Genomic DNA, 13,871 nt, shown 5'->3' on the forward strand with positions numbered 1-13,871 from the left:
TAATGGGTGTGTATTGCGTGGCTTTAGAGTGCGGTGACATCACCCACTCTAGCATTCAGCCCTTCTAAATTTTATCAAAAATATTCAAGACATTCTCATCTTACTCCCACAGCTTCTACTCTACAACAACAATTTATACATCAAAATGTAGAGAAACTTGTCCTCTCTCATTCAATGTTACTTCCATTGAGATAGGACTCACGGTTTTTTAATAAATCGCCCAAAAGTGCAGAGAGTGTCGGATCCAGCTCTCATTGACTCCAATGTTATCTGAAGCGTCAACTGCTAGCTTCGTTGCGCTAGCTTGCGTTAGCTTCGGCGCTAGCTTGCGTTAGCTTCGTCGCGCTAGTTAACATTAGCTTCGGCGCTAGCTAGCTTAACTAACTAACTGACGGTCTGACTAACTGATTAACTAAGTGACTGTTACTAACTGACTAACTAACTAGCTAGCTGACTGGCTAACTAGTTAGCTGACTGGCTAACTAACGAACTAGCTGTCTGGCTAACTAACTAGCTAGTTAGCTGACTTACTGACAGACTAACTAGCTAGCTGACTGACTAACTGACTAACTAACTAGCTGACTGGCTAACTAGTTAGCTGACTGACTAACTAACTAACTAGCTAGCTAGCTGACTTGCTAACTAGTCAGCTGACTGGCTAACTAAGCTCAGCTGATTAGTGAACTGTCACTGTAATTTGTATTTACCAAAACTAATGCAGTGTAATATTCTATAAAGTTTTTATTATTTTAGAGAGGTGTTGATTTGGTTGTTTGTTATCTGTAGTTTGTGATGCTGTTGAACTGTAAGTATGTTCTGCCTCTGCCTAACACGTCTAACTAAGTCATTAATAAGAATAATTAACTAAATAACTAGCTAACTGACTGACTCCATCCTGTCCACATTATATGAAAATACCAAGGTTTTTAACTGTTTTATTTCTATGTCCATGTCTTAATGGTTGTGCTTACTGTAACAGGAGGGTGGGTGTGGTTGAGCAACCCATACTTAGCCAGACAACGCCACCTTGGGAATTGTACCCTTATACTGCCCAGACCACCCTAGCAACCACCCAGAACACCCTAGCAACCGCCCAGAACACCTTAGCAACCGCCCAGAACACCCTAGCAACTGCCCAGAACATGTGTATAGATGAGGATGTCTATTTTTGTGAGGACCAAATTTATTTTTAGATCTGTGTGTGTGTGTGGCCTATGAACTTATCATAAGGGCAAATACACACACACACACACACACACACACACACACACACACACAAGTGTATAGATGAGGTTCTCCATTTTTGTGAGGACCAAATTGTGGGTTACATCTATGTTTGTGTGAGGGATGGGCACCAGCAGCAGCACACTTAAAATTTCCCTGGAATTTTTTCTAGTTATTATTATTATCATTATTTTTATTCTTATTGTTATTATTATTATTATTATTATTATTATTATTATTATTATTATTAATATTATTACTGTACGATGTTACGTAAGGCATTGCGCTGAGGATTCTGGGTTGTTTATGAAGATAACAGTGACGTTCAGCTCTCATGTTGGCCGATCATCACCCTGGATCAGCGGTAATCATACATGCGCTAAAATGACCACATAGCTCCAGATTATAGCATACAGGCCTGGGAAACTAACTGCTGCAGTTTTCCAGCACAGTCCACCCCAGCACCTTTCCATACGTAGGCTATCTAAACATGCTCCGATGCGGTAGCCTGACAGGTCTGCAGATTAAGGCGCGCAGAATGAGCAGAACGGACAGGGTCTTTGAAACGTCTCGTGTCAGGTGCGTAATCGGATAGGTGCAAAGCAGGCCTGCATTTGAGCTTCATACTCATGGAGATTGATCAAAACACACTCATCTTTAAGCGGAACACAGATGGCAGAACAGGTGAGACACCCCACGGCCATCGGGAGTTCTGCACTGCATCATGGGACTGCCCAAGTGCCATTGTTGTAGCGTAATCATCATACACAAAGATGACTTGTGTCTATTCCTTGGAGGTGTTTAGCTTACACATCTGAATCTTTGAATTCCATTGTCAGGAGTAGTGAATGTTGCCAAACCAAATGAAACCATGTTAGTCTGTCCTTGACTCAGATTTGGGAATATAATAGTTCTTTATCAAACATGAACCTTGTCATTTAATATGGGCCCATTAAATGACAAAGTTTTTCAGATGAAATTCAGCAAGACATATCAGGAGCGCTGCCCTAAATTGCCTGAATTATAAAAGTATGGTATCTAACAAAACATACGCTCTTAATACATGCAGATGTAAATCTATTGATGTAAGCATTATTGTACTAAATGAATTAGATCTTCAGTGTGTATCTCTTATATTAGTTGCTCATAATAACAACAATAATAATAATAATAATTATAATAATAATAATATTAATACTACAACAACTCCTATACTAAATAAATAAATAAATAAATAAATAAATAAATAAATAAATAAAAATAATAATAATAATAATAATAATAATAATAATAATAATAATAATAATAATAATAGGCGGCACGGATGGTGCAGTGGGTAGCACTGCCGCCTCACAGCAAGGAGGTCCTGGGTTCGAATCCCGTTTGCTCTAGCCCCCCTGCGACCCTGATCAGGATAAGTGGGTTCAGATAATGGATAAATGGATGGATGGATGGATGGATGGATGGAATAATAATAATAACAATGCATTTCATCATTATTTAAGAGTACTTTTCAGCAATCTCAAATTGCTTTGCAGTGAGTGGGATAAAAAAATATCTTTGACTATCCATGTAAGTTTCAACTGCCAGTTTTACACATTCCTGAGAGAAATAGCAGTGGATAGAGTGCCCAGACCTAGCCTAGCAGAGTGCTTGTAGTCTGACCACTGGGAGGATGAAAGTTGAGCAGTTGGTCCAAACAATCTCTAAAGCTATTTACTGCACACACACGGTTGAAGACTTAAATGAAAGAAGAGGCTTATACCATTCCAAACCATTTGAGACAGAATCAATTGATGTCAGAGCATGTACATAAAGTGTACACAAAATATACATGAAAATATAAAGAAATTACTTAAAGCCTTATGTTTTTATAGTCTTATACTGTATGTCTAGTATATATATGGTACTTGTTTCCCATACATCATCATTACATCCTACATTCAATATAAACATATCATGCACATATGAAAATAGTTTGAGGCCAATGGCAGGTGTGCAGGTAAGGCTACTGAAGGCTCAGATGTAAATCCTACAGCATGGTACTGACAGGGTGAATTTATTCTTCACTGCATCTGCAAAGTACAATCTGAAAAGAGCCCAGACTCTAATTAAAGCTTGTACACGCTCTCATGAATCCAGTTCAACAGGATTGACATCGATCAGGTATGAAAGCATTTGATTTATCCACAAGAGCGCATCTGTTTTATGTATAAACACTTCATAAAATACAGTTCAAATGCTTCAAAACAGAACCCAAAAGATACAGCCTGCTTGCACATGACCAAAAATGCATGTACAGTTGAGTAACTCAACAAAATAATTGGTGATGAAAAGAAAATGAAAGAATTGAAATTATTGAAATGGATTTCATCTATAGTATCCTATTAGTGTGAAAGCACTTGGTCCTCTGAAAAGCAACATTTGCAGTTTCCAAAGTTCAGATGAATAAGAAATTACATTAACAAGAAACAACAGTCTCCTTTACAGCATAAAACGCACCAGGTAAAAGCAAATAACCACATAGTCATTACTCCCTTGTGACAGACACCCCCCTTTGTTCTAGATGTGTGTCCCTAGATACTGAGAGTGTACCTCTGTCTGTTTATCTTCCATTGGGTACTGGTACACCATCAACCCCCCCCGCCCCCCCCCCCCCCCCCGATCATCTCCAGCATGTGTCCCAAAGCTCAAGTCAACAGCCAGGCATGCTGAGGAGGCAGATCAGACACATCCTAAATCCCTGACAGCATTTCTAGTTTCATTTTTACACAAACACCTTCACTGGGATGACGTCACTGTTACTGAGACTTTCACTGGGCAGATTGTCAGGGGCTCATCGTTCTTACCATCATCTCTCAAACAGGGAGAGAAGAATGGGAACACCCTCTCAGTAAATGTGTGTTTAAAAGTGTAAATGAGTGACATGTCACTGGAGTTGAAGAAGGACACCTCCCCCCTGTCATATTCCAGCTGCACCCTGATGCTCTGGGGTTTCCTCTTCAGTGTGAGGTCAGTACCTCCTACTGCACTGTACGTATCACCATTCCTCAGCCTTATGAGCCAGGGTCCATCCTCTGGGCTGTATGTGATATCTCCCTTCCTGTTGGTGGACTCTTTCACCACTCCTACATCCCACTGACGTTTATTCCCAACCTTCACCTCCCAGCTGTGTTTCCCTGAGGTAAACCCCTCAGATCCCAACACAAACACATAGTAGTAAAATCTCTCTGGGTTGTCAGGACAGTTCTGCGCTGTACCTGTGTGTCTCACAGTGGTCAGATCATCAGAGAGAGAGAGATAGGCATGTGCAGTGTTAGGGTCCATCATCACAGGAGCTGAAATATGAAGAAGAGAGATATTTAAACGGTGGGAAGAAGAGGTACAGGAGAGAACACACACACCTGGTGGAGGAGTGGGCGTTGCGCCTCCTACCGCTGCTGTCAGGGGAGGTGCAACTGGCAGCATGAAATATACCAGCCGGGGCCCTGGCCAACTACACCACCAAAAGAGACTGAGGGAGCTTTCTTTTAAGACCGTCGCTCCTTTAAGGCAGTCGTGTAAGTGTTTGTCTTGTCTTGTTATTTGTTTGTTGTGTGAATGTATTTCCACAATCACAGTATTTATTATTGTTATATTTTGTCTACATGTGTTGTTTTTATTATTATTTGTAACTGGCTGAATTCCAATTTTTTTTTCACATTTTTATTCCTAATTTTTTATTTTTTATTTATTAAAATGCTGCCTCACGTCTCGTGTTATTGTACCATAGCTTGTTCTTCGTATTTGTGTTGTTAAATGTTTAGTTTCATGTTTTCCTGTCACGTTCTGTGCCTCCGTTGTAGTTAATTTCCCTGATTATCCTTTTCTATGTGTTTTATGTCAATGTTCCATTCCATGTTTTCCCTTTCTCCCGATTACCTGTCCACTCCCCCCACCCCACACCCCCACCCTGCCTTCTCCACACTGCTCTGGTTACCTGTCCACACCCCCCACCCCACCCTGCCTTCTCCACACTGCTCTGGTTACCTGTCCACTCCCCCCCACACCCCACCCTGCCTTCTCCACACTGCTCTGGTTGTTTGGACTCTGACCCTTTGGACTCAAACTGCCTTGCCTGTATTGCCCTTATTGCCGTGCACTGAACTATTTCTGTGGCACTTTGATTGAAGCTTGTTATTTATTACATCTTGGAGTCTGCTAATGGCTCCGATCATAACGATCTCCCTGTGTCCATTTCTTGTGTCCGCCCATGGCGTGTGGCAGGACCATTTCACATACTCTATTCAGATTAGGTCCCATACACAGGAAATGACATATACTAGTTATGGATAACAATATACTGTAGTTTTGTGATTCATATTTTAAATATAGAACCTATTTGGATTATGAAAATTCATGAATCAATGAACACATCATTGCAAATTCAATGCAAACAATTCTCACAGCTAATAAAACATATTTTTCATGAGGTTTTACATTGTGTGTTAATTCTGTGTCTGCATGAGTTCTGATGTTAAACTGCGAGCAGTGCAGTGCAGCCCTCAGGATCTCCCTGCTCTGAGACTGGATGACTCTGTGCTGTTTATCTTCAGCACCATGTCAACATGCAGCCTGTTCCTCCTCTTTCATGTGTTCATTAAATGTTTGAAAAAAAAACCTGATTTCAGCATCTGGCCCAGATACTCACTGTACTGCACCATCCCCAGCATCTTCTCCCAGACTCTGAACGTCAGGTTGCCCAGGTGTTTGGCCACGTCTATCAGCGCCCCTGAGAGCAGCTCTGGGTCCTGCAGTGTGCACTGGGCTCTGTAACGACAGGCTGGAGTCAGTCAGCATCGGGAACTGAAGAGACTTAAACACACAAGATGAAATGAGCTGAGAGTCCACATACCTTTCCTTGATGTTGTTGTAGCTCTGAAAAACACACACAATAAGAGCATCATTGTGAGTGTATAAATGTATTCAGTCCATTCCATTATGAGAAACAATAGGTGAGAAACAGCAGGAGCCATGTTAATGAAAGTGAAGAGGATGATAACAGTCAGCACACATGACGTTACTTTACTGAGGTTAATCGGTATAAACTCGGTCAGTAAATGAAGCTCCTACCTTTAAAATGGAGGTGTCTTCGGTCTCCATGGCCGTCTCTAGAGCTGTGATTTTGTCTGTAAGGATGGAGATGTCTCCACTGATGTGTTCTAGCTTCTCCTCCATTATCCGACTCTTCTGCTCCTCTTCCTCTTTCAGTGCAGCTAGTCTGGCCTCCTCTTCCTCACGCAGGAACTGGTGGAGCTTCTCAAACTCTGCCTTTATCTGCCTCTCTGTGTGCTGGGCTTGACTCTGCGATTCAAACACCATTTTAAACCTGAATAGTGTAACTACGCTTTGTTATTTATGTATGGCAGTTGGTGTGTTTGTTATCCATGTCACACACAACATTCATCAAAAATACTACATATTTAATAATTGTGTTACTCACCCTGATGTGTTTTGCTGTCTTCTTACATCCTTGTTCAACCTCAGTAAACTTCTTCAGTTTTTCTTTAACAAGATTAAGTGCAGGCTTGAGTTCCTCCTGGAGTGATATGAACCAGTTAAGACTTATTCTCACAAATAGCACAGTATTACCCCTGCTACACTAGTGACGGTCAGTGTAATTTTGTACGTGTAAGAACATGGGAAATTTTGTATGGAATGTACTATACCTGCAACCACTCGAGAAAAGATGAGTGAAATATGCTTCTATGGCGTCATAGCATTATGCATTATGCATTTTCAGCACAATTAAACCAGTCAAATATTTCAGCATATTAGGATTAGAAAACCACCACCACTGGGCTGTGCATGCATATAATTTACAGCCAACTGTAAGGAATGTTGAAGCATTCACAGAACCGTCCATCCATCCATTATCTTAACCAGCCTATCCTGAACAGGGTCACGGGGGGACTGGAGCCCATTGGTGAAAGGCAGGAATACAACCTGGACAGGTCGCCAGTCCATCCCAGGGCACACACACCACTTACTCAGACCTATGGGAAATTTACACTCTCCAATCAGCCTAACCTGCATGTCTGTGGACTGTGGGAGGAAACCGGAGTAGCCGGAGGAAACCCACGCAGACACGGGGAGAACATGCAAACTCCGCACAGAGAGGCCCCGGCCGATGGGGATTCGAACCCAGGACCTCCATGCTGTGAGGCGGCAGTGCTACCCACTGCACCATCCGTGCTGCTATTCACAGAACCGGCTTGATTTCTTGTGTTCGATATTAACACATCCATTTTGAGAGAGTATTTACAGCTCTGTCTGCACTGCTTATTCACTCAGTGTAGATTTCTGCACTTCCTGGTTGTTGCACAGTTCTCTCCTCAAGCAGATTACAGTTTATATGGCAGTAGTTTTATCAGATCTATTTGATCTATTTGTACTGTCAGTATCTAATCTCACACATTATTGTTATATATTCATGAGATCACACAGCATTTCAATGTTACATTTATGGAACTGTATTCACTATAAAAGGCCCATAATCACAACTGTGAATCAGGACTTAACCATGCCCACACACAATACTGGATGTTTTGAGGCTTTAAAACAAGACTTTCAGATACAATACTGACTTGAATTTTAAATTGTGATTTAAAGAAGAATACCTTCAACTCCTGTGCGGCCTCTTCCACTGGACAGACCGGGTGGTTTCTGTGTTTTCTTGCAGTCTGACAGATGAGACAGAGAGGCTCTTTGTCATGTTCACAGAATAAAACAAGTTTCTCTCCATGAAGACTACAGCGAGACTCAGTCTTGTCTGTCGTTTCTCTCTCAGTCTTCTGCTTTAAGTAAGACTCCACAATGCTTCTTAAGGCCAGGTTTAGAGGAGGATCATCCACAGAGGCCTTTCTCCTGCAGATGGGACACTCTCGAGAGCCCTTCTCTTCCCAGCACTGCTGCAGACACACTCTACAGAAGCTGTGGCTGCATTTCAGAACAACAGGTTCTTTAAAAATGTCACAACATACAGAGCAACAGAGATCGTCCTCTGGAATCAAAGCTTTAGCCTCCATGTTACAGTCTCTCCGTCTCTCGGTCTGATACTTTCACCGCTGCTGAACCTTGGACAGAACACACCCGATGTGCTTCAAAACAGGAACAAACCTACTGATCAGGTTTGTAGTTCTCAGTCAGCGGGAGATTCTTGACTGGGTTTGTCCTCTCTCTCTTACGGAGATGGTCATGTGCCTGAACTGGATTGGATTCACAGGATGCAGTAATGTACCACTGGATCCATTTATGTGCCATGTATGAAAATTAATTAAATTAGATAATTTGGAACAGCGAGGCCAATTCCTTTGTTATTGCAAAACACTGAATTCATTCATAATTTCATCTTTTATTTCCTCGTATTTAAGCCTAGATGTGCTAAACTACTTACAACATAGCACCTTTGCTATCAAACCACCCAATTTCTAGGTGAGCAAAAGTATTGGTAGAGAGAGTATTAAAGTAAATAATTTGTAATATTTTGTAGCATATCCCTTGCTTGCAATAACTGCATCAAGCCTGTGACCCATGGACATCATCAAACTGTTGTGTTAATCTTTTTGTGATGCCTTTCCAGGCTTTTAATGAAGCTGTGACAAGTGAAAAGCAGTAATACACTCATAATTTGCGACGTTTAAAAAGTCTGAATTCATGGTCTGTAATGTGAAAAATCAGTGATGTGCAAAACCATCTTATTCTGCTAACCTGATATTGATTACTCATGCCTGCCTTTGTGCAGTAGGGGGAGAACTTGTGATGAAGCCATCAGTGGAGAAACACTGTGTTGAGTCGCAATTATTATTCAGGGGTACAACACAGCCTCTTTCAGTTGTTGTTTGTTTTGAGGGTTTTTTCCCTTCAATTTCCTCTTCAGTACGTGAAATGCGTGCTCAATTAAGTTAAGGTCTGGTGATTGACTTGGCCAGTCTAAAACCTTCTACTTCCTGCCCCAAAGGAAGTTGCGTTGTAAGTGTGTTTTGGGTCATTGTCTTGCTGCATGATGAAGTTCCTCCTAATTAGTTTGGACGCATTTCTCGATAACTTTTCAGACAGACTGTTTTTGTAGACTTTTGGAGACTGAATTCATACTGGTGCTATCATCATAAGTTACATCATCAATACTGATTAGTGAACCCACTCCATACAAGCCTAAGCCATGACACTTCCTCTCACTGACTGATGTTTTGGAGTTTTTCTTCATAGCTCTGACAATGTCTCTGTCATCAACTGCTGTTGTTTTCCGTGGTCGACCTGTTTCATATCTGTTGCTCAGTATGCCGGCGGTTTATTTATATTTCTTCACAGGCAAAACCCAAGGCTTAAACCAAGAGTTCACACACAGAACTATTTAGTCAATGTAACAGGACACATTTGGGCAACAAGAAACACACAAGAAAGAATACTAATAGGGTTAAAAATTAGTGGCCCCTATGCGGACAGTCTAGATCAGCCAATAAATAAACCATGATACAAAGATAGGAGTACCACTCTGCCTTCTGCTCTTTACTGGTCCGGGCTGACCAAGAATCTCCACAATACCTTCACCTTTGTTTATCTGACTCCATTTTAGAATAATAATTTAGATTAGTTGTCTACATTTGGTGGATGCCTTATTTATAATTTTGACTTGATCGCTATAGGAGTCCTGTACTGAGAAGAACTCGCTGAACAATCTTCTGCTGGTACCACCGCATGTCACATCGCGCGTTATGTGCACGTCTCACGAACTGACTAGCTATCTGTAGTCATTACAGAGGTCGCAGGAATAGCTACTCTTGGGTATATCTGTTTACAGCCTAGGGACCCAAGCAGACCAACATAGCTACGGCTGTGCTCGACATGAATGAACTACCATGCGGAGGCGAGGGATTTACCAACATAGGTCTACGGGTGCTATACGCCGTGATACAGTAAGTGGAAATAATCATCCTCCCTAGACCAGTTCGAGGGGGTAAACCACGCATTCCCTGTATAACATTGAGTGTCAGTCAGCGAAACCACACAGATCAAGTTTTAACAATTTATTTTACCAGGCAGGTTACATACGCAATTACACACTAGTTCCAATAAAACAACATTACAACGGAAACCAAATTACGGAGTCTTAAAAGTCATACCTGGTAATAAAAGCTACATACGGGAGTCTGGCTACAGACACCCTGTATGTAGAAATTACGTGCACGGTGTGCACAGGAGAGACGGATTGCATCCTCCCAGATTGCTTAGTTTACTGTCCTTAAATCCAAAATCTGGCCTTTGATGTTAACCCTAAAAATGGGTCACCGATCTGTAATTTGGAGCCACGCCTCCCCAGGAAACGCAGGGGGGTTGAGGCACATGACTTTCACTGGGGCAGAGCTCCATACAGTTTCTCCCTGGTTCCTGGTTGGTTATGATGTCCAGGGTTTGCTGTTGCAGAAATGAAACCATTGCACCAGTCGCACTGAAACAATCAGAATAATACCAAACATGAATATTATCTAAACTGACTTTGTCATGAAACATCCAGTGCTGTACACATCATTTAGTGACTGAGGAAGAGGGAGATCTGAGAGGGAGGGAGTAAGAAAGGGGGGTCGAAGGGAATAATGGGCCCAACAGGCCGTGCCCTCTGAAACCTTCCCGTGCCGTAAAGGATGTTTCCCCTGTCGTAATGAGTTTTACGGCTGGAGGCCTGAGTCTTCCCCCACAGGCTCCTGCCTGTATGGGAGCGGAGATAGTGGGGGTTAATGGTGCATGCTCCTGGGTTAAATTACTTTACAGCCACATTTTGCCACAATAACAGAGGAAGCCAGCAAGCTGACCAGCCCTGAGTGATAATGCCAGATGTTAATCATTTCCACCTTACAATCTGACATTTGTATATACACCGGCTACAGACACAGACTGCAAGCATAGCTTATAGAAATGTCCGGAAACTAAAATCAAGGCCATCGGTTGGAACAAAACGCTGTGCACAGATTGGCCCTGGAGGACCGGAGTTGTGCACCCCTGCCCCACAGTAACTACACGGAGGAACAGAGACACAGACACACACACAGACAGACGGACACACACAGACACACACAGAAAGACACAGACAGACACATAGACACTGACAGACACACACTGACAGATGCAGAAACACAAACACTCACAGACGCACACAGACAAATACAGACACACAGACAGATGCAGACACACACAGACACATACAAACAGACCAGGCCTGTCAGGACTTGGCTGGTTAGATAATCGCATGAATAAGTAGGTGGGCTAAATATTTCCCAAAAGATATGCATTCATGAGATTAAGCAGTTTCTTTTATTTTCTTTACGAGGGAGAGTGCACATTCATCAATTCAGTTTCCACTATGCAAAGTGTACAAGAAGGCTCACATAGGAATTAATTTATTGTGTCGATTTAATTTCATGAAATTAACAAAATAATATATGTTGCACCATTTGAAACACCTCTGTATTGAAACAACATTTTCCCAGATAGTGGAAAGATCTTTCTGAAAGATATTTGTGTCATTTTTCTAAAATCACAGGGACTTGGATAAACTTGATGAATGAATGAATATGAACAGTCAGTTTCCATTGGGGAGAAAAGATTTTCCCTATGTTTATGCTGGGTTTTAATGCATGTGATTTACAATGTACAGGCTACTGTACATTTCCCATATAGTAATAGACCAGAACACACCAACGTTTCTCCTTCTAAAGTCTAAAGTCGTCTCTGATTCCGCGGCTGAAGAAGGACCTCTCTACCTCCTCCGTCTACCTACCTCCTCCAAAGGTATGATGGGTATTCCTGCAGGTATCACCCGTTCCCCACTCACCTTGCAGGGATAGGGAAGAGGATTGGGAGACTGGGAGTCTTTTCATCAGCAGGGGACCATAAGACAAACGTGGTGCGCGCTGACCTTGTCAGATGTTTCCACAAGTGACCCCTGGGGCCTGTTTCACCAAGCAGGATGAGTTACTCAGTCAGCTGGATGGCTGCACTCAGTACAGCCTGGATCCCCTCTCAAATCTGGATCATGGACTGAAGTCAAATGAGCTGATCCAGGCACAGCTATCCAGCTAACTGAGTGTTCCTACTTTGCGATCCTGCTTTAGACTTGTGGGCTAAAGGCATTACTAATCAACCATCAAAGGGGCTTTGCAGTATGTGTACTGAATTGAATGAAGCTGACACATGCAATATAGTAAACTCTAAACACCACCGTTTGACCCCCCAGTATGTACAATCATTTATCTCTCCTGGCTTTGTGATTCTGAATATGAGACTTTTATTTTGAAGTTTACAAAGCAGGTCCGGATTCCATTTGATCAATACCATGGCTTGCATTCATAAGTAAGGGGAGCAGGGCATAGAAACTTTCAAAACTGGGGCCCAAAATAAGATACAGAATGTTAGAATAGAACCCATTTGAATCTCCCACATTCTGGGGGGGCTGGCATCAACCAACAAAGAGATGTTAGGTAGGAGGACACCTCAGTCATGCAATAACATTGTTGAAGACCATTGATTTTCTTTGCTGTGAAACAATATTCTCAGAAAATAATATTTAATGAAAGGTATGGTAAGAAGCACGAAATTGGAAGTCTAATTTTCAGCAGTGATACCCTTTAACTATAAAAGCCTCAGTTTTCTTTGGCACACTTCTCCATGAGTGTTTGCAGCTCCGCGTTATGGAAATGGGCATGACTTAGCGTTGATAAGGCTTGACACGGCTCGCTGACACTCATGCTGTTCCAGACTGGCTGCTCCATCACTAACCCCAAGGTGAAAGGTGACAGGTATGTTCTCACCTGTCGCGTGGGGAAGGGTGTCACCTGTTCTGTCGACAGCGGCCACGGACATACAGCGTCCGGATGACCTGTTCCTGAGTCCCGGGGGGCGTCATAATCAAAGGTCATCAGTCTGTCACGCACCTAATGTGTGTTTGAGGGGATTCCTTGCATGGAGGTCCTGGCCTCCAAATGAATGGCGTCACAAACAATTAATTTAATTTATATGTACTAGGGACTCTATATTACATTACATTACATTATTGGCATTTGGGAGAAGCTCTTATTCAGAGCAACGTGCAGTTGATTAGACTAAGCAGGAGACAATCCTCCCCTGGAGCAATGCAGGGTTAAGGGCCTTGCTCAAGGGCCCAAAGGCTTTGCAGATCAAATTGTGGCCGCACCGGGGATCGAACCAGCGACCTTGCATGTCCCTATATACAGTAGCGGCTGCCACAAATCATAGAGGGCCCACAAACAATCTCTGCAGCCGTGTTAGCGTGTTGCTGCTATCCCTGGTATGCTCGGAGAAGGGCCAGGCCTGCTGGGGCTGGATGGTGTGCATAGTTGTCAGTGTTTTGAAGGTGTTCAGTAGCCTTTTTGATTTTTGACAGGGCCACAAACAGTTCTAATGTTTAAAGGGCAGCCAGCCTGATTCTAAAAAAGAGCAGTTCTTTACGATTCAGATACAATTCAACACTTGCAACTAATTCTAGCCTGGAATGTCTTCTGTAAAAAAAAAAATTTGAAAACCCAGGGAAAGCATTTAAATGGTTGGCATTTATATAGCGCCTTTATCCAAAGCGTTGTACAATTGACAACCGA

At 42.4% G+C, this 13,871-nt stretch overlaps 1 protein-coding gene across 1 annotated transcript; it reads right to left on the minus strand.

The window, feature by feature from the left end:
* Positions 1–4,005: 4,005 nt before the first annotated feature.
* Positions 4,006–6,585, minus strand: LOC133134518 (zinc-binding protein A33-like). The gene is made up of 4 exons (XM_061250719.1): positions 6,337–6,585; positions 6,119–6,141; positions 5,915–6,033; positions 4,006–4,562 (listed from the first exon to the last, which is right to left on the minus strand). The coding sequence occupies exons 1-4, from the start codon at positions 6,583–6,585 to the stop codon at positions 4,006–4,008; spliced, it is 948 nt and encodes a 315-aa protein (XP_061106703.1).
* Between the last annotated feature and the right edge of the window lie 7,286 nt (positions 6,586–13,871).

The sequence above is a fragment of the Conger conger genome, chromosome 8, assembly GCF_963514075.1.
Source record: "Conger conger chromosome 8, fConCon1.1, whole genome shotgun sequence".
Taxonomy (NCBI): domain Eukaryota; kingdom Metazoa; phylum Chordata; class Actinopteri; order Anguilliformes; family Congridae; genus Conger; species Conger conger.